Source organism: Phacochoerus africanus, chromosome 9, assembly GCF_016906955.1.
Source record: "Phacochoerus africanus isolate WHEZ1 chromosome 9, ROS_Pafr_v1, whole genome shotgun sequence".
In the NCBI taxonomy this organism is placed as follows: Eukaryota; Metazoa; Chordata; class Mammalia; order Artiodactyla; family Suidae; genus Phacochoerus; species Phacochoerus africanus.
In genome coordinates, this window is record NC_062552.1 from 32,869,761 (window position 1) to 32,891,113 (window position 21,353).

At 39.8% G+C, this 21,353-nt stretch overlaps 1 protein-coding gene across 3 annotated transcripts in view; it reads right to left on the reverse strand.

Annotated features, from left to right (window-relative positions):
* Positions 1–325: 325 nt before the first annotated feature.
* SRPK1 (SRSF protein kinase 1) overlaps positions 326–21,353 on the reverse strand; it is a 56,272-nt gene continuing 35,244 nt past the window's right edge. For 2 of the 3 annotated variants that reach the window (XM_047796083.1, XM_047796082.1), the window contains 7 exons: positions 20,849–21,062; positions 20,044–20,463; positions 18,558–18,658; positions 13,872–13,979; positions 9,310–9,379; positions 4,177–4,269; positions 326–2,700 (listed from right to left, as the gene is read on the reverse strand). In XM_047796083.1, the coding sequence (XP_047652039.1) occupies positions 2,516–2,700; positions 4,177–4,269; positions 9,310–9,379; positions 13,872–13,979; positions 18,558–18,658; positions 20,044–20,463; positions 20,849–21,062 (1,191 nt within the window). In that variant the 3' untranslated portion in view covers positions 326–2,515. The remainder of the gene's footprint in view (positions 2,701–4,176; positions 4,270–9,309; positions 9,380–13,871; positions 13,980–18,557; positions 18,659–20,043; positions 20,464–20,848; positions 21,063–21,353) is intronic. The other variant, XM_047796084.1, reaches the window with a different exon arrangement.

Consider the following 21,353-nt stretch of genomic DNA (forward strand, 5'->3'; position numbering starts at 1 on the left):
AACCCGCAACCTAGTGGTTCCTAGTCGGATTCGTTAACCACTGCGCCACGACAGGAACTGTGCAAAATGTACTTTAATCCCACCCTGCCCCCAACTTAAAGTCAGAAGTAAAGCTACCAACCCCACAAAACAGCATGTGTTACACAGTTTCATGGCATATTTAAGTTCAAAAAGCAACTCAACCCATACTTACCTCCATTCTGAAGCTAGATTAGATCAACTTTGGCCAAAAATGAACAGAAGCCTTCTGGAAACATGTAGGTTATTAAATAATTTGTTTATTGTACTGCATTTACAAAGAAAACAAGACAATGCACTCAGTAGAAAGAATAAAAATGTATCCAGGGTTTTATTTTTTACTGACAGCAAATAGAAATTCTTCAGTGAGATCGTGGCAATCTGACAACATTATGATTAAGTTCAGTAAAGGTACATGGGGTACTTAGAAGATCAAATTCTACAGCTGCCTCTTTCTACGGCTTTTAATTCATCTGGCTCCTTAAGTAATAGGAGGGAAAAGCCCTTATTTGGTGGGAAAACATTTCCAAAGTGAAGTTACAGGATCTCTCTTATTACAATTTCTTTTCATATCAGCTGTTAAAATAGGGCCTTCTATTTTTGTGTGTTTTGGTTATTTCACCTTAATATCATCACCAGAATTCCTGTAATTCCACAATTTTGATTTTACAGCATAGAAAAGAATTCAGTTCTAGTCTGATATTGCTTTAGATGTATCTTACTGCTGAAAACCCAAAGTGGCTGAGAATTGCTGAAGGATTTTGATTTTCCCTGCCGTTGTTTGATATAATCTATTCTCTTTATTCTTGAGAGGTGCATAGATAGATAGACAGCCTCACTTAAAATTCCTTCTACAGGAACGTGTCTGATTTCAGGACTACCCATCAAGGATTCGAACGGCTGGCCAGTTATTCAGGGTAATGTGTTTATGAGTTGCATAATCGTCATTGTTGGTTGACAAATGACAGAACCTAGATCCCAATCTCCTATACAGAAAGCTGGCTGCCCAAGTCTCATCGGTGCTTTGCTAGTAGAGCCTCGAGTTGCACCTCCTTGGCTTTCTGTAAATCAGAGTCCTGTAGCCGCTCCTGGAGAATGCTGTGATCCCCAAGGCCCACTTGGTCCATGCTGAACAGGTAGCTGTGACCCCAATCCTGCCCCTCTTTTGCTTTTCAATATGACCCGAGGAATATGTAATGTCTAGGGTCATCCTAAAGTAAAATTCACAAAACCTTTTCTCATTTAAAAAAAAGAAAAAAAAAAAAAAGCCTCAAGTACATTTCAGTCATCTCAAAATTGCAGTTAAAAACTTACATTATACAAGGAAATAGCAGCAGAGAATGGCTAATCTTAAACCAATCAAAGACAAACACCCACCAACCCTCAAAATAAACAATGAAAAAAGTGCCATCCCACCCCCTCCCCTTGGTTCTTGTATCCTGGGATTTCATTTAAGACCTGAAGCCTCTGAGAAAATAAGAAAGGCAAAGCCACAGGGGAAAACTGCTAAAAGCTATAAATAAAAGTTGGAGACTGTTTATAATATAAAAGAATCAAAAACTCTAGGACAGTTTCTTCTCAGATGGGAAATTTCTGCAACCCAGATCTCCCTTCTAGAGTCATTCCGAATTCTTTAGTTATGAGGCAATAAACTCAAGTGCAATGAGTAAAGTGCCAGCCAAAGATTAAAAAAAAACAAATAAACCAAACAGCCAATCAACGTAACTCTGCTGTTAGGGTACAGAAGATACGCAGGAAAGGACAGTTTGCAGAATATATGCAGTAAGAAATTACTACCCAATGGTTCTATTTTTGTTTCCATCAAAAATCAGATTGAAGATTTGAGGACTCCAGAGTTATTAAAGGATGAAAGGAATTTGACAGTGCTTTAAACAGTGATAAAATAGTACCCAAATTTGGTGTTTATACAGCTCATTTAAAAAGACAGTAGCTTAAAAAACACAGGGAAAAAAAATGTGAAGAGAACAACAGAAACAATCCAGGAAGATGATGCAGCCTGGATACAGCAAGTTTAATGTCTCTGCTGTACACAGAAGGAACATCCTTTCCCCTTCTCATCCTTATGCTGGCAATAGGATATGCACTAGAAAATTTGACTCTTAGAGTCAGTGAATAAAAGGATGAGCTCATACATCTTCAAAGCTCTTTTGAAAAGGATGCTTATAATTTAAACGATGTCCTAATGGAAAGAAAAAGGTACAGGGCAAGAGGCTGTTTCACGTTTTAGTCCGTTAAGTCTTTGGCAGAGCCCAATCAAGGCCAAATTCACCTTGGATGCCCAAAAGCCGTGGTGGGATCTCCACAGGGTCAAGTAAGCAAACCCAAATGAACATGTTGGATTAAAAAACAAAAAAACAAAACAAACCCTAGAAACCCTTGAAAGAAGAGCTTCATCCTGAAATAGAAGAGGGAAATGCTTGAAAGGGAGGGGTCGGAGGGCCAGCATGTGGTCTCTGCTGCAGTGCTGGGCTGGGGCTTACGAGTTGAGCCAAGGGTGCCGGAGACAGTCGGCGGCAGTGGCTCTCTTCTCGGGGATCAGCTCCAACATGGGTAATAAGAAATCTGTGAAACCAGCTGCCTCTTCCTGAGACCACTCATACTTCTCCACTAGAACCTCAAAAAGGCCCCAAGGTTTCAGCTTCGTGATATGTTTCAGGTCACCTACGGTAAAGACAGTACAAAAGAAACTGACCAACACTGACAAATGACAAGATCCTTTTGTGGAAATCCGGGAACTAATCCAGGAAATCAGTCTATAAAGAATCAAATTTTACCATCAGAATCTAATGCTTCTCCATTCAAAAAGTACCTCTCTTTAATGCACTCCTTAGAAAGAACTGTCTGCATTATTTATGAGGACCTAAAAATTTAAGTAATTTTTTACTCCACCATCCAGAATTTTCTGTCCCAATCAAACTGGGAAGGGCTTTTAATGAACTAGGTATTATTAAAATGAGTATTAAATGCCTATATACTCAGCATGGTCTCACCAAGAATAATTTGATTGTCCTCTTTTTTTGGCTCAATAGTCTAGTAAATGTTACTTCAAAATAAGGTAGTGATTTAAAAATAACGGGCTAAAACCGTAACACACATGTATAAAAGCAAGAAAATAAAAAAACAAATTTTCAGATACAGCTGCATCATACATTGTACTATTCTGGAACATCAACCTAATTTTTGCCTCCTTGAAGTGACAGTTTTGAAAAAAAAAGATAGTCAATTATCAGTGGTAAAGTAAATGCCGCTTTAAAATTTCTTCTTACATGACACTTATTTGAAGTCTCTTCTATGGGCAGTGAGTGCCTGTTTAATTATCTACTTTGTACGTGCCTGCTATTAATTTGACTTTGTACACAAGGAAGAACTCTTATCAAGCACTTCACCATCTTCCTGCCTCAAAAAGAAACATTAAGAAATGTTTCTGCTTGCTGTCAAGTGTTGTCTAAAATGACTTTTCTCAGCACTAGTGTAGAGGTTGTGACGAAAAAGGAAAAAAGACCAGATGCCCTTTGACAGAACTGCCTCAGTAAAATCTGTTTTTCAGAAGTGCTTCAGTAGGAGTAATCAACCAACTATGTACTAGCTACTATACACACAGTAACTAATTTAAAATGAAGTAATCCGGAGTTCCCGTCGTGGCTCAGTGGTTAACGAATCCGACTGGGAACGATGAGGTTGCTGGTTCGGTCCCTGGCCTTGCTCAGTGGGTTAAAGGATCCGGTGTTGCTGTGAGCTGTGGTGTAGGTTGCAGACGTGGCTCGGATCTCACGTTGCTGTGGCTGTGGCGTAGGCTGGCGGCTACAGCTCCCATTCGACCCCTAGCCTGGGAAACTCCATATGCCGCAGGAGCGGCCCAAGAAATGGCAAAAAAAAAAAAAAAAGAAGTAATCCTCATTTAGAAATGGTTGTGTCAAAGGCCACAAAAGTAGTGGAGAAGTTAGGATTTGAACTTAGTCTGGCTCCAGTCTCTGCTCTTAATCACATGATTTCACTTCTCTGCTAAATGACTGCTTAGCATTCAAGGTAGGACCAACCCTCTGTAGGTGCTGGAAACATGTACTCAGCTGTACTTACCTCTTCATTGTGAAACACTTTTGTCCCCTTAATGACTGGGAACAAACACATTAATTTTACCTTTTTTGGTGAAAAATTCCTTGGAATATTTTCCTGCCACAATGAGCTTGCGAGGCACCTTCCCCAGAAGTTCTATGATCAATGCAATGTGATCTGTATGTTTCAAACATTTCAAGAGGGGGGAAAAAGAAGACATACATAACAGGAGTAACAAATGCGGTTCTAGACATTGGCAGAAAGAGTAGCATGCACACCTCTTTGTAAAGCATTTCAGCTTGCTTTCTGTCCTAAATGGGAAGAAGAGGACTCTATCCATTTAATGGAGAATCCTGAAAACAATTAAAAATCAGGTGCCCACTCCAGTGGGACTTGAGTGATAACTGAAAACAATCTTGGTGTGAATGCTCTGCTTCCTGAAGTTGCGTCCCTGGGGTCTAGATGAAAACTCATGTTAACAATACTACCTCTGCGATTGAAGAAGTCCTGTGAATATTTCCCACTGAGGGCAAAGCGTCTTGGAATTCTGCCTATCAGCTCTATAATATGCGCAATGTGGTCTAAAATAGAAGGGGAAGAAGAACAGGATCAAGGACAAGCTGTAAGAGAGGCTTTTCTTGAAAAGCTTTTTCAAGGACTAGCTATTTAGAAGTAACTACAAATAAAACCAGGGATACTCAAGGCATGACTGAGAAGGCCAAGAATCATTTCAGGTGGTTGGTTGCATGATAACAGTTGGCAAGTCCCATTCTGGAGTTCAGAGGCTCACCTACATTTTACTTCTATTTGTCTACATATCTAGGTTCAGGTGAGTTTTTCAGGTAAGGTGAAAAACTACCAATATGTTTTAGACATTCTAGGACAGTTATTTATTTATAATACTGCTCTGGGCCTCAGGCAGTAATAACATCACTTTATTTAAGAATGTTCATGACAGGAGTTCCCATTGTAGCTCAGGGGTAACAAATCTGACTAGTATCCACGAGGACTTGGGTTCAATCCCCGGCCTTGCTCAGTGCGTTAAGGATCAGCTGCATTGCTGTGAGCTGCAGCATAGGTTGCAGATGCAGCTTGGATCTGGTGTTGCTGTGGCTGGGGGGTAGGCTGGCAGCTACAGCTCTGATTTGACCCCTAGTCTGGGAACTTTCATATGCTGAGTGTACGGTCCTTTAAAAAAAAAAGAAAAAAAAGAAAAAAAAAAAGAATGTTCACAACAATTAAAACATTCACAAACCATCAAGTTTTCACAATCATCCTGTAAAACAGGCCAAAGATTTATACTCCATTTTACTTATTTATTTTTTGTCTTTTGTCTTTTGAGGGCTGCACCCATGGCCTATGGAGGTTCCCAGGGGTTTAATGGGAGCTACAGCTACCGGCCTACACCATAGCTCACGGCAATGCCGGATCTTTAACCCACTAAGTGAGGCCAGGGATGGATCGAACCCGAAACCTCATGGTTCCTAGTCGGATTCGTTTCTGCTGTGCCGCGACAGGAACTCCCTATACCCTATTTTAAAGGTGAGAAAATGGAACCTTAGAGAGTGGGCTACTTGAAATTATAGAGCTAATAAGAACTAGAACTCAAATGAAAATCCATATATATAATCCATTTGTTTATATATACATATATATATATATAAAATCCATATATATCCATTTATATATTTTTGGTTGCATCAGAGACATGCAGAAGGTTCCCTGGCTAGGGATTGAACCTGTGCCACAGAGGTAACCAGAGCCACAGCAACGACCACGCTGGATCCTTCACCTGTTGAGCCACCAAGGAACTCTGAAAACCTCTGTCTTATTATATCTAGTCCAGAGTGTTTATTTCGTCTTTTTAGGGCCATACCTGCAGTATATGGAGGTTTCCAGGCTACAACTCCCAGAGTGTTTATTTTTAATTTAATAAACCACAACTTAAACTAAAAATCAGCCCAAATATTTTTTTCTTTTGTCATTTTAGGGCTGTACCCGTGGTATATAGAGGGTCCCAGGTTAGGGGTCTAATCAGAGCTGTAGCCACCAGCCTACACCAGAGTTACAGCCATGCCAGATCCAAGCTGCGTCTGTGACCTATATCACAGCTCATGGCAACGCCGGATCCTTAACCCACTGAGTGAGGCCAGGGATCGAACCCGCAACCTCATGGTTCCCAGTCGGATTCGTTTCTGCTGCGCCACGATGGGAACTCCCCAGTGGTATCATTTTATTTTATTTTATTTTATTTTGTCTTTTTGCCTTTTCTAGAGCTGCTCCCGAGGCATATGGAGGTTCCCAGGCTAGGGGTCGAATTGGAGCTGTTGCCGATGGCCTATACCACAGCCAGAGCAACGCGGGATCTGAGCTGCGTTTGCAACCCACACCACAGCTCATGGCAACGCCAGATCCTCAACCCACTGAGCAAGGCCAGGGATCGAACCCGCAACCTCATGGTTCCCAGTTGGATTTGTTAACCACTGTGCCACGACGGGAACTCTCCCCAGTGGTATCATTTTAAGAGGGATTTATATTCACGAATTCAGTATAACCTTTGGGAGTTTTGATTGAATTTATGGTTTGATAACAAGTCTGGTTGCCAAGATATTTATGCCAATTCTAGACAGAACTTGCAAATAAATATCTTTGATAAATTAATTATAAATGAAACCATAATTTGTCTTACTGTAAACTTCCAAGTGAGGTACTGGTTCTTTTAATATTTTTCCTCTACCAAGGAATTATTTTCCCCTTAAAATGATTATATTACATTTAATTCCAACAAACTATCTATGACTTATCAATTAATAACAGGATTAATATGTCTGCCAAGTAAAATTATCAAGTATTATTCCAAGCTTCAGGGCTGTGGAATGTCAGTAATAACAGAGGACCTGCTACTTGGGCCCCAGTCCTACCATGACTTGTAACACACTATGCATACACAAGCCAGGGGATAAGGGTTTGTTTTTTCCTGCACTTATGAGTGAAATAATAGTAGTCTGAGGTTTTATCTAAAGAGTACTAGTACTGACTGGCACAGGAGGGAATACATTAGGATCTAAATATCTAGGGTAGATGGTTCTCCCTTGTCCCTTACTTGGGACTTTTAATATACACTGCAATTTTCAGGTTTGGTAGCATAAGATCCTACACAATATAATTCTAGCCACTGAGTCCTGTACAACACACTATTCATAGAGTCTTGGGAAAAGAAGAGAAAAAAATTAATCACCCTTGCAAACAGATATAGTAGGGCATTTTCTAAAACAATATTTAAGTCTGTAGGCCCAAATTTGTAATACAGGAAAAAGCCAAGCATATAGCAGGGAAAACAGGGTGACAGGTGACAGGTGGCAATTCAATTATAGTATGTTCTTGAAAGAGGCTTAAGTACAGAAAAACATCCAAACCATACCTACTAAAACAGGCATTTGGCTACAGGACTTAGTTATCAGAACATTTTCCAAACACTACTATTATCAGGAATATCAGCAGGCCTTACTAACATTGCCTATTAACATCCCAGGGGACCAGTTTGAGAAACAGCATTGTTGGTTCTATGGAGCACAAAACCTGATATCCCAAAGAATCAAGTAAAGTACAGAGAGTAAAAGACATATTTTTCACATTGGGAGAGTACATTGTTAGTGCTCTTTTTTTTTTTTTGTCTTTTCTAGGGCTGCTCCTGCGGCATATGGAGGTTCCCAGGCTAGGGGTCGAATGGGAGCTGTAGCCGCCGGCTTACACCACAGTCATAGCAACACGGGATGCCAGCCACATCTGCAACCTACACCACAGCTCATGGCAGTGCCAGATCCTCAACCCACTGAGCAAGGCCAGGGATCAAACCCGTAACCTCATGGTTCCTAGTCAGATTTGTTAACCACTGAGCCACGACGAGAACTCCATTGCTAGTGCTCTTAAAGTAATTCCCATTAATCCTGAAAATAGCACTGAAACTGCATAAAAAAGAAGGCAAAATGTTTCTTTAATAATTTTTTTTCATTCACATTATTATCTCTTCTAAGTTACTTGGATGCCACCATGATTAAAAACAAAAAACAACAACAAAAAACCCCCCAAAGCTCATCATCTCACAGATGCGCACACTTTTTTTTGGCTGTGCTGGTGGTTTCCAGGCTAGGGATTGAACTCACATCACAGCAGTGACCCGAGCCACTGCAGTGACAACGCCAGATCCTTAACCTGCTGTACCACAAGGGAATTCCCTCATTACACATTTAGTTGTCTGCTTTCACAATCTCTCAGATACAGTAACTGACAGATTGGGTTTTTCCCACTGGCTATTGCAAAATGTAAATGAGTAATATTTTGTTTTATGGAGTTCCCGCTGTAGTGCAATGGAATTAGTGGAGCCCTGGGATGCAGATTCAACCCCCGGCCTGGCATAGTGGGTTAAGGATCCAGCGTTGCTGCAGCTACAGCATAGGTCACAACTGTGGCTTGGATCTGATTCCTGGCCCAGGATCTCCATATGCCATTGGGTGGCGAAAAAAGAAAAAAAAATTTTTTGTTTTAAAATGGAATTCTAAGGGAGTTCCCATTGTGGTGCAGTGGTTAACAAATCCTACTAGGAACCATGAGGTTTCGGGTTTGATCCCTGGCCTTGCTCAGTGGGTTAAGGATCTGGCGCTGCCATGAGTTGTGGTGTAGGCCAGCGGCTACAGCTCCGATTGGACCCCTAGCCTGGGAACCTCCATATGCCGCAGGAGTGGCCCTGGAAATAGCAAAAAAAGACAAAAAAATAAATAAAATAAAATGGAATTCTAAGTGTTAGTACTATTTAAAAAGAAAAAAAACATGGCTTTAATTTTCAAAAGGAGAAAAAAAGAATGCTAAATATTGTAGAATTTACGTAGACAAATAGGATATATAGTCTCTGCATTCAAGTAGTGTGTGTGCATGTTAAAATTACTGACTTCCAAATAAAGTTGGAAGTATAACTGAGCAACAAGCTAATCAACAGGTGGATCCAAACTAAGCAAAAAAATCTATCACTGATTTACAGAGGAAGGACGCTAACTAGACATTTTAGAAGAAATCTAGCAAATACAAGTTCAAGTTTGATCAACTGTGGTCTTTTCTCTAATCTTCATATAGAATTCTTTAATATCTACTATAAAATATCTAGTCTACCTAATACTTAATATAAAACACCATGAACAGACCTATTTGGTTAAGGGGACTTACCTTCATCTCGAGTGTACTCTTCCCCTGAATGAGGTTCAAATAAATAGTCGCCTGTGGCCAGTTCAAAGGCCTAAGAAAAAGAAGAAAGTTTATGATAGTGTTAAAAAAAGGCCTTTGGGAAGTTTAAAGCTATTTGGTTCAATATTAACTAATTTTTTCCTCTTGGAAAAACCCGCAAATAATCACATAAAAAATCATCTAAGATTACTCCTAAAGAGCTTTTCTTCCATACCAGTACTGCAATAAAATGGAATTAGGAAAATTTCAAAAACTCAGTTAATATCAATATGCGGATTATTCAAAGCTCCCTACACCCTAATCTCTTGATGAGCGATTCTGCTTGAGTTTCTCTTTCTGCTCAGAGAGGGACATATCTCAGGTGATTCTAAATTATCCATAAAATAAGTAGGTCTTATATTCTTATAATTTCACAGTTAGATTTTGTACTCATAATAAAAACCAAAAAAATTGACATTTTCTACCTATGACTCTTCAGTGTTTGTCAAAAAGTACATTAAAAAATTTTTGCTACACTGTCCTAGATAGAGAGTCTCCAATTTCTAGGTCTACAGAAAATAGAAAAAGGTTAACTGTACATGGAGACAGGAACTAGTCATATTGACAGCAGGTTTGTATTCAGCAACCAGGAAAGAAAGGCCTGAATCTCCTAAAACAAGAAAACCTCTTGTAAATAGTGTTTCAGAGAGTCTGAAAAAGGGATTTCCTTACCAATAAATGTCAATCAGTATAGCACAGCATTTGATTTGTGGGGCTACATTAATTTTTCACTGATTAAAAATAGAGGAAGTAATTTAACAGCAGTTTTAAAAAGAACCTCATTGATATACTAGCCATGGGTCAATTTTGGTTAATGCAATGGTACCAAGTAGCCCAGACAATCTGAGTAACTCTGGGTTGGACTGAGTTGGGGTACATTCTCAATTTAGACCCAGGTCTAGGTCTTGGTGGCTTGTCAATGTTACAACAGAACAATCTTTCTCAAAAATGTATCACGTGGGCTATACTACCATCCAGAGCAAGGCCAGAGAAGGGAAGTTTCAGGATTGCCTGTTTTACAGGCCAGCAGTTCATCATGAAACTGAACCACACCGATAGAGCAGATACCTGTTTTACCCTCTAATTGTCCTGAGGTTTAAGGTCCCAAAGCAGAACAGAAATAATCTGTGATCTCATTCATCAAATCTGAAACCAGTACTTTAATTTTTCAGTATCATAGTGGAGATTCAGTGAAGATATTAAAGTTTAAAAAGATATACAAAATTTTCTAAAATTTTAAAATATTCTAAAATTTTCCACCTAAATATTTACAACTAGTAACCTATAGTTTTCCAAGAGAACTTTATTTGTGGAACACAAGGCACTTGCTAGTAGTTACAATTTTATAAATAAAGTAACGGAAAAAAACAAACAACAACAAAAAACAAAAACCAAAAACCCAAACCAAATCAAATGATCACAACATCAGAACTGAAAAATAGTAGCAGCAACTCTAGGTTACAAAATGCCTAGGATGAGAAAACTGACCTAAAGGAAAGGCAAAACCCACCCTAGAATCCAGGGCTCCTGATGCCCACTCCCCTGCTTGTCTCACTGATGTTAGCCAGGGTCACGCTAACAGACACAGGCCAAATCTGTTAGTTATTAGATCCACTGTGCTGGTACATCCGGATAATGGAATGTTATTCAGTGCTAAAAAGGAATGAGCTATGAAGTCATGAAAAGACATGAAAGATCCTTAAATGAGTATTACAAAGTGAAAAAAGCTAACCTGAATCATACAGTACGATTCCAACTATATGACGTTCTGGAAAAGTCAAAACTATGGAGACAATAAAAAGATCAGTGGTGGCCAGGGGTTGGGGGGATGGATGAAGAGGCAGAGCACAGAGGACTACAGTGAAACCATGCTATATGACAGTACAATGGCAGCTACATGTCTTAACACATTTGTCAAAATCCACAGAACATTTGAAGAATTGGAAAACATATACTCTTTATTAATTCTTAATATTCTTCTCAGAACATTCCCTTCTTATACCGCCTTTATAACTTTGTAGTTTCAATCAATAATGTGGTAGGCCATCTCACGACTTGCCTTTTTTTTTGTTTGTTTTTTCTTCTTTTTTAGGGCCGCACCTGTGGCATATGGAGGTTCCCAGGCTAGGGGTCCAATCAGAGCTGTGGCTGCCAGCCAACACCAGAGCCTTAGCAATGCCAGACCTAAGCCACCTCTGCAACCTATACCACAGCTCACAGCAACGCCAGTTCCTTAAGCTACTGAGTGAGACCAGAGATCGAACCCGCAACCTCATGGTTCCTAGTCAGATTCATTTCTGCTGCGCCATGAAGGGAACTCCATGACTTGCCTTTTTACTTTTCAGAAAGGGTTTCAATCTTTCCATCAATTAATTGCACTGGATGAAGGATAATCCATCTCTTTAGAAACTTTTGATATTCCAAAATTTACTTTTACTCTGAGTATGGCAACATTTTAAGCAATATTTCTATTAGCAAAATGAGAGAAATTTGGGGGGAAAATGGGGTTCAAGTTTTTGTGGTACTGTCTCAAGTCAGGTAAGTGTTTTCCCTCTCTTGGTCAAGAAAATTCCTGCACATGAGCTGGTCCAAACAAGGGGCTAGGTTAATTCCCCCACCTTTCATCTTTTGGCCTTACTTCTTAAGCATAACATTGTAAACACTATGTTAAATAGCAAGCAGGACCTACTGCCCTCAATTAACCCACTACTGAGAACCACATCCTAAGAAATCAGATGCCACCTACAAACTAGCTGTATTTTATAGTTGGTGGCATCTCTATCAGTTATTTTCTCTACCAAATCAATTCAAATCAATTCCTCATCACAAAGCTTTAAAGTATGGCAAGAAAGAAGAATGATTTTATCCCAATTTTCTTTCATCTTATGCATATGGTATCAAACCATATTCATTTAGGATAGCTCTCCACCTTAAAAGACCAATGAATGATGTGCTGTAACAAAATGATTTATAAGGTCATGCCATATTAACTACATGGTTTTAAGTTTATTACCTTTGGAAGACAAAGTTTTTCCAGGAATGTGAGTGTCAAGAAATCTATGATCCCCAACAGGTTGGGGATTCTAGTCTGTCCTTTCTCCTTCAAGTTTTTCTCCAAAGTTGACTGTAAATACTAAATGTTAATTGAGATGATAGTTTAATATGTTTCTGGTTTAGTTCACTCATTTGACGGTCCACAAATATTTACTAAGTACTATTGAATACTAAAGAATTTGTTTGATCTTGTTTCTATTTCCTGGGTGAGGGGGGACCCTCTAAACTCTTGGAATTCCTAAGTGATAAAAGCACCTTTTGTTATTCATGCTAGGCCCCCAGAAAATTTTGAGGGGGGTGGGGTGGGACATGTCCCCAAGTTGGAAAAGACAAACCATACAATTAGAGGGTTGAGGCTTTGAGCTCAGTGTTGTCAGCCTGACCTCCCAAACTCCTGGGAAGGGAAGGAGGCTGGAGACTGAGCTCAGCCACATGACTGATGATTCATAAATCATGCCTAAGTAATGAAATCTCAATTAAAAACTCTGGGCACTTAAAGCTTAGGTGAACTCCCCTGGTTGGTGATAAATAATGATGTGCCAGGAAAATGATGTGATCCTGAGGACACAGAAGCTTCACCCCTGGTCCCCCTCAGGCCTTGCTGCATGCATGTCTCGGTTTGGTTGGTCCTGATTTGGATCCTTTGTAACAAAACTGTAATATTTCAGCACTTTCCTGAGTGCTGTGAGTCATTCTAATAAACTACTGACTCTGAAACAATAGTGGAAATCCCCAACTCAGTTGATCAGAAGTGCAGGTGGCCTATGGACCCCAGAGTTGCAGCTGGTGTCTGAAGAAAGGGTAGTCTTGTGGGAAACTATGCCTTTAATCTGTGAAGTCTATGATAACTCTGTGTAGTTATTTAGCATCAGAAGTGCACTGTAAGTACTCATTCAGAAAACAATAATAATATGTTCCAACACGAGGGTATTTGTGGGAAGTTATTTAATATCAGCTAAGCCTGACCACTTGAGTACTTGCTTGCCAAGGACAAAGCAGCAACTTAGGAATCCATGGATGACTGAGCTTCACATCTTGTGAGGAGCAAAGATGTCTGGGGAACTGCTGAACTGTACAGAATGAAGCAGTTTCCAGGGTTTTCCCTAATCTGAAAATAATTCAGATCTAAAAGGGCAAGGGCACCTGCAACCTCCTAATTAAAAGCAACATCACCTTTGAGCAGTTGTTTTTTTACAACCCCCACCCCCATCTGTAGTTAAGAAACATTTGGTTCCTTCACCTAACAGGAATTTGGCAGGAACCAAATGGAATACCAGATGTTTATAACTAAGCTTTTGAATTCAGACCTGTCCAGACACAGGATTCAGAGTAGCAGTGATTAGTCACAAAAATATTCCTTTTCTCTTAATTTGCTGGTCTACTGAAATTAGCAAACGGGGCAAGGTAAGTAACTACCATATAATAATTAAAGTCAACAGGAAAAACATTACCATGCATGCTGTGCTCCAAATGTCAGCAGGGGTATTATAACCAGATCCTATCAGTACTTCCAAGGAGCGATACTGCCTTGTTTGAATATCTTCAGTGAAATGTTTGTGCTGAGTAAATGAAGAAAGTAACAGTATTTTAAGATTCATTTATTCTAAAAAGTAATAGGTCATGACTACTTAATAATGGAGATTAAAATAAATTCATCCAAGTTTTCTCCAAACAAAAGTTTTCATTTAACTAATTTCTTAAGTATCATTTTGATGCTATTAGCTCCAAAGAGTACTTTTCTTTATACACCATTTATTCCAAATTATTTCTGCCAACATATAAGTTTTAAGTTAATACAGAAACACAGATTAGGGAACAACAATTGCCCTTTTTTTGGCTGCTCCCAAGGCATGTGAAAGTTTCCAGGCCAGGAGGGATCGAACCTATGCCACACAAAGACCAAAGCTGCTTCAGTGGCAACACTGGAACCTTAACCTGCTGCACCACAGGAGAATTCCAAATTTGCTTTTTCGTTTTTGTTTTTTGTTTTGTCTTTTAGGGCTGCACCTGCAGCACATGGAGGTTCCCAGGCTAGGGATCCAATCAGAACTATAGCCACTGGCCTACGCCAGAGCCACAGCAACACCAAAGCCGAGCCACATCTGCAACCTATACCATAGCTCATGACAACACTGGATCCTTAACCCACTGAGCCATGATGGGAACTCCCCAAATTGATTTTTAAGAAATGGAAAACTATCATCCCAAACAAAAACTAAATTTTTCATTTGCCTAAAATTAATAACCTGGATTTCAACAAATAAATAACATCAATTTAGGGTCAATTCAAACTTTTCCTTGCTGTGTGCTCATTACGAGAAAATAAAAGATGTAGGTTTTAAGTTTTAAGTTTTATAAACACCGATAGAGACGTCTTGCCCTCCTTCTCCTCTGCTTCCCTCATCCCTCCAAAAATATCAAATGTGAACCTTGGGGAAACAGAGCCATGTTAGGCACCATGGGAGTACAATCAGCAAAACAACTAGAGTTGGTTTTTTGGCTGTGCCTGCAGCATGTGGAAATTCCGGAGGCAGGGACTGAACCTGCACTACAGGAGTGACCCAAGCTGCTGCAGTGACAATGCCAGATCCTTAACCCACTGAGCCACAGGGGAACTCCTAAGCAACCAGTTTTGTTTTTTCTTTAAAACACCTAAACTGTATGGGGGGAAAAGGGAAAACCTCTATATAAAAGCAATTTAAGAGAGACAGTACCCAATTTTGCATTCATGAAAATCCATGATTTTATTTAGATTTTGTCTAAAATAAAATCAGAAGAATGTTTATGAGACAATTGGCAAAGGTGACTGAGTATTTGATATTAGCGAACTGTCAACCTTTTTAGGTATAACAATGGTTACCTAAAAGGATCATTTTTTTAGAAAGCCATGTTTACATATGAAAATAAGATGCCTGGGATATACTTCAAAATAATCTGCAGTGGGTGGCAGGGCGGAGATATACATGAAAATAGACAGGAAATGGGTTGATAATTGCTGGGTGACAGTAGTATAATGGTATGGATGATCATTCTATTCTCTCTACTTTTGTATAGGTTTGAAATTTTCTACAATAAAAAATTATATAGAAAAAGGAAGCTTCAAATGAATCAAACACAGGAAACAAAACTCAATATAACACGTACAAGCATGAAAGACAGTTTTCTAATCCCATGAAAATTCAAAAACAAGGAACAGCACTTGTGAAGAGGGGAAATTAGGCAGAGAAAGCTTCAGGTAGGAAACAGCATTGACCAGAGCTTCAAAGGGAACTGGACTAAGTTTGACCAAAAGAGCAAAAAGGATTCCAGGTAGAGGGAACATCATATATAAAGGTACAGAATGACATCTGCTAAAGCCAACTGCTAGGTGGAAGAGTTTAGATTTATGCGACACACAAGAGAGCAACACTGCATGTTCGTGAACAGGAGAGCATGTAGGAGACAACAGGACATCTGAGAACATCTTCCGGTGTCTGGCCAGATTTAGGCTTAGTAATGTGCACATGAACAATGGCTGTGGAAATAGGAGAGCGAAAAGTTAAAACCAAGGATATTCACAGAAAGAATAAGCACAATTTAAAAATTCATTGGCTATGAGTGGGAGACAGTAGGAAGAGTCAAAAGGAACTGTGTGATAGAGGCTACTGACAGGGATGGAGAGACTTAAGAGAAGGAAAACAATGGGTTCAGATAATGAGCTTGAAGTGGAAATGTACTACAGGTGAGAATATTTAGAAAAATGGACGTGCTGTTCAAGGGAGTTGTTTTTAGTCATTGTGCCACTACTGCCTTACAGACATGTAAATGATAAACGAGGTCAAGAATCAGCAAAAGTAAAGATGGTATGTTGGATACGTACACATCCACTTACTCCTGAAACTTCATTTCAGTAGAAAACCCAGCATTAATTTTTTTTTTTGCTTTTTAGGGCTGCACCAACGGCATATGGAGGTTCCTAGGCTAGGGGTCAAATCGGAGCTGTAGCCACCAGCCTACACCACAGTCACAACAATGCCAGATCTGAGCCATGTCTGCGACCTACACCACAGCTCACGGCAACACCAAATCCTTAACCCACTGAGCTAGGCCGAGGATTGAACCTGCATCCTCATGGATGCTAGTCAGATTCATTTTCACTGAGCCTTGATGGGAACTCCCCCAGTATTAATTTTTAAAGCATAACCTGTCAAAGAGAATGGCAAAGTCAGAATAATAAAATTTAGAAGTTGGAAAGCAGAGAGAGAAAGATCACCTGGAAGTGTCTTAATGGCTCTAAGAAAGCTGACTAATAAGCTGCTGGTGAAAGCTGAGAAGCAGTGTGATGCACACCACAGGTTTCCTTCTCCCAAGGCTCAGGACTGGGTGGTGGCAGGTATCTCTGGAAGCAGGCGGGAGGGTGGGGTCCAACGAAGTGAAAACTGTTTTAAAACCTCTTTTAGAGAAAGAGAGTTCCAGAACACAGGGCAAGATACAGTCCAACAGCCGTTCCCTGGCCTGACAGACACTTAGAGGTTTTCTATGGAGTAGATGAAACAGTTTCCAGAGGATGTTCCTGCATGGTTAAGGGGGGGAGTACTATCCTGAAAACAGGGAAATTAAGTGACTATATGCAACTGTATGTTGAATCCCCAGTTTTCTTGCTTAATTCAGCTCCCAGAACACTAGTAGCAAGGCATTTGCTCTCTGGGTAAAAGATCTGAGAAAGACTGTTCAGTCTTCCGTGGGAAAAAAGACCAATCCAAGAGGAAAGATCCAAAGACCAGACATCGGAGGATGAAATGAACCAGCTTAGACGATCATGTTATAGTGAATAACAGTCAACAAGACCCACCCAAGCACAGAGTTTCCAAACAGCTTTCTGGTACTCCATTCATATGGTCAGACAGACTTTAGTGATCCTAAGCAAGGAGGCAAGAGACACCACATAAAGAAGGTGTTGGAGTTCCGTTTGTGGCTCAGCACGTTAAGAACCTGACTAGTATCCAGGCCATTGTGTGTGGACAGTGTGTTTTTACCCAGACCATCTGGTGGCACGACAGAATAGTTCCAATTACTTGAAAAGTTTTTCCACGTTCCTATAAGCTCTTCATTCTTTTCTATAAAGTGATCACAATAGGAGTTCCCGTCATGGCTCAGTGGTTAATGAATCCGACTAGGAACCATGAGGTTACAGGTTCCATCCCTGGCCTTGCTCAGTGGGTTAAGGATCCAGCGTTGCTGTGAGCTGTGGTGTAGGTCACAGATGTGGCTTGGATCTTGTGTTGCTGTGGCTGTGGCGTAGGCTGGCGGCTACAACTCCAATTAGACCTTTAGCCTGGGAATCATCATATGCCATGGGTGGGGCCCTACAAAAAGACCAAAAAAAAAAAAACAACAACAACAAAACCAGTGATCACAATAGTCTAGAATCAATATGAAAGTGAGAACCGTTTAAGTTATGAACCCATTAAGTATAGGATTTCATGTGGAATAGGGAATGTGAAGTATAAAAGTAAACATAAGATCTATTAAAGTGAATTTTGCCTCAAAAGTCTCCTACATCTTTTTACAAAGCACATGGCTCTTCGAGGAGTGTCATTTATGTGCAAATCATTCTACTGTGGATACGCCCGCCCAGGGACCAGATCTGAGCCAAACTTGTGACCTAAGCTGCAATGGCGACAATGCCCACTGTGCCAGGCCAGGGATTGAACCCATGTCCCAGGGCCGCCAATCCTCTTGAGCCACAGTGGGAGCTCCGTTCTACTGCAGATTTTTAAAAGACATTAAAAACTGCACAAAAAACATTCTTAACTAGGTAAACAGTATTAACATGACATTATATGTCAATACCCTCCCTTAAAAAAACCCCAACTTTAAAAAAAATTGAAGTATAGCTGATTAACAATGTTAATTTCTGCTGTATAGCGAAGTGATTCAGTTATATGTATATTCTTTTTCATATTCTTTCCCATTATGGTTTATCACAGGATACTGAATATAGTTCTACTTATGCATATGGTTAAAAGTAAACAAAATATTAGCTGGTAATCTGATTACAGAACTGAGGATGCTTGCTCCTTTTAGAATAATTAAATCCAAATTCTCTATCATTCTCAGTTACTTCAAAACATAGCACTGAGACAAATTTAACTTACCACCCAACAGGCATTTCCAAGATCAGCAATCTTCACTTGGAGCTTTTCTGCGTTTTTTGGCTCAAGGGGATTAATAAGAAAATTTCCAGCAGTGGATTTTCCTACAGACAACAGGTTATCATCAGTAACATAGTCCAATGAACACAGAAATACTTAAAGGTTAATAAAATTCTGGGAGCAAAGTTCCTGTCATGACTCAGAGAAGCGAATCCTACTAGGAACCATAAGGTTGTGGGTTTGATCTCTGGCCTCGCTCAATGGCTTAAGGATCTGGAATAAAAGCTGTGGTGTAGGTCGCAGACATGGCTCAGATTTGGCATTGCTGTGGCTGTGGTGTAGGGTGACAGCAACAGCTCTGATTAGACCCCTAGCCTGGGAACCTCCATATGCTGTGGGTGTGACCCTCAAAAGACAAAAATAAATAAAATAAAATAAAATAAAATTCTGGGAGGTAATACACCCAGGCCCCAAATGGCAACCTACAATAAAATTTCTAAGATAAAGATGAGTCAATCTACACCTTGGTTTTCCAGAATTAAAACCTCTGCTTCACAGCAATACATGAAATGCTGTGCACTCACTATAACACCAATAAAAATCAGAGAGCTAGTTACACACTGAAGGTAACTTGGACAAACAATGGTATTTTTAGGTAACTTGGACAAAGTTTTCTTCTAAGTGGTGATTTTTTATTTTTATAAATTTATGTGGTGATTTATTTTTTATTCGGCGGTGGCCATGGCATAAGTGCTCACACCACAGCAATGACCCCAGAAACTGCAGTGACAATACCAAATCCTTTACCACTAGGCTGCTAGGGACCTCCTGTGGTGATTTTTAAAAAATTGTAGTTTATTGGAGTTCCTGTCATGGCGCAGCGGAAATGAATCTGACTAGGAACCATGAAGTTTCGGGTTTGATCTCTGGCCTCGCTCAGTGGGTTAAGGATCTGACGTTGCCATGAGCTGTGGTATAGGTCACAGATGCGGCTCAGATCTGGTGTTGCTGTGGCTGTGGCGTAGGCCGGCCCCTAGCCTGGTAACCTTTGTATGCCACAGGTGTGGCCCTAAAAAGACAAAAAGACAAAAAAAAACAAAAGACAAAAAAAATTATAATTTACAACATAGCATTAGTTTCAAGTATACAATACAGCAACTCAACATTTTATAGATTACAGTCCATTAAAATCACTACAAAATAATAGCTATATTTCCCTGTGTTGTATATAATACATCCCTGTAGCATACATAGTATAGTTAGTCTGTACCTCTGACTCCCCTATCCCTCTCTTCTCCTCCTCTCCCACCCCCCAACTGGTAACCACCCATCTGCCCTCTATACCTGGGAGGCTGGTTCTGTTCTGCTATATTCATTTGTTTATTTCTGAGATTCTACATGTAAGTGATAACATATGTCATTTGTCTTTGTTGACTTATTAGAAGGTTATGAGGGAAGGCATATTGGGGAGGGGCATCTGCATAGGTACCTTTGTTGTCTAGTGGTCCATTATGTTCTTGCTCTTGCTCATCTTCACAGGGTATCTCGGCCCGAATGCTTTCTTGAAGTTGGCTGATGTCCTGTTCACTGAACGACTGGTCTACATTTGATGAAGACTGGCACATCATGGTATCTGACACCTCAGAGGTTACAGGTGTACAAGAGTCTGTTTCTTGAGATGTGCTGCTATCTCCATTTTGGGAATTTAGTAAACTAGGTTCCTGCTTCAAATTTTGGACATCACAGTCATTAGCATTATGTAGATCCTCTTTAAGTCTCAATGTCTCTTTATTACTGTTCTCAGTATAATTAACAATTTCAATTACTCCATTGCAATTAATTTCTGCTGCACCACCCTCTACACCACGTTCCGTAAGTGTCTGATCCTGGTGAATGGTACTTGACTCTTCTAAGGAACAAACAGACAAAAGGGATGTATGTGTATGCATAAAAAATGAAAGAACAAAAACATTTCTCCACAAGATTAAAACATTTTCTTGAACTTATACAGGGTAACATAAAAATGTCACTGCACATCTAAAACCTATTTATGGAAGGACAGAGATCTTCTTATCCTTTGCCCAAATATTAAATGAAGTCTGTGTCGCATTTCCTGAGAAAGCCAGAAATTACATTTGAATATTACCTACCTAATTATGACAGGTTCTTTATTCTTACTGCATAAGGACACCCCCAGAGATGTTTTGTATGCATGAAATCACTATATTATATAACAATCATAAATTAATGTTAAAATTTGCTATAAAGTAATTTTTGTGATGCTCTATTTATACCAAGTTTTTCTTGGGTCATTTTATTAGGTGGGTTCTCTTTCAAGGGTCTTTCAACAGGACTCTCTGATTCTTCTTGCTTGTTTGGTCTTTTTTGCCCAGGGCCCGACTCTTTCTCCATTTCCTCAATTTCCTGCATTCGCTTCTCTAGTAATTCTGCCTGGCGCTTCTGCTTCTTCTTCAATTTCTTCTTCTTATTCTTTGACATTTTGTCAGCCTGGGCGGAGATTACAAACAGATAAAGCCTTCAGGTGGCTAATCCATTACCTCTAGTTGGAGACAACTGTCATTTAATTACTTCCTAATTAAATTCCCACTCTTTCCCTAACACAGCACTTGAGTTTCATTAACTTAAAAAAATGCAGATACTCTTATGAAACCAAATAAAAACAAAATCAACAACAAATCTTGGTTCTCTGAGCAGTCTGTGGGGCTGGTCTGCTCTCAAACATGCTCAAATTTATAGGAGCCTCACCAATACAAACTTGTCGAAAATGCATGGGAATTT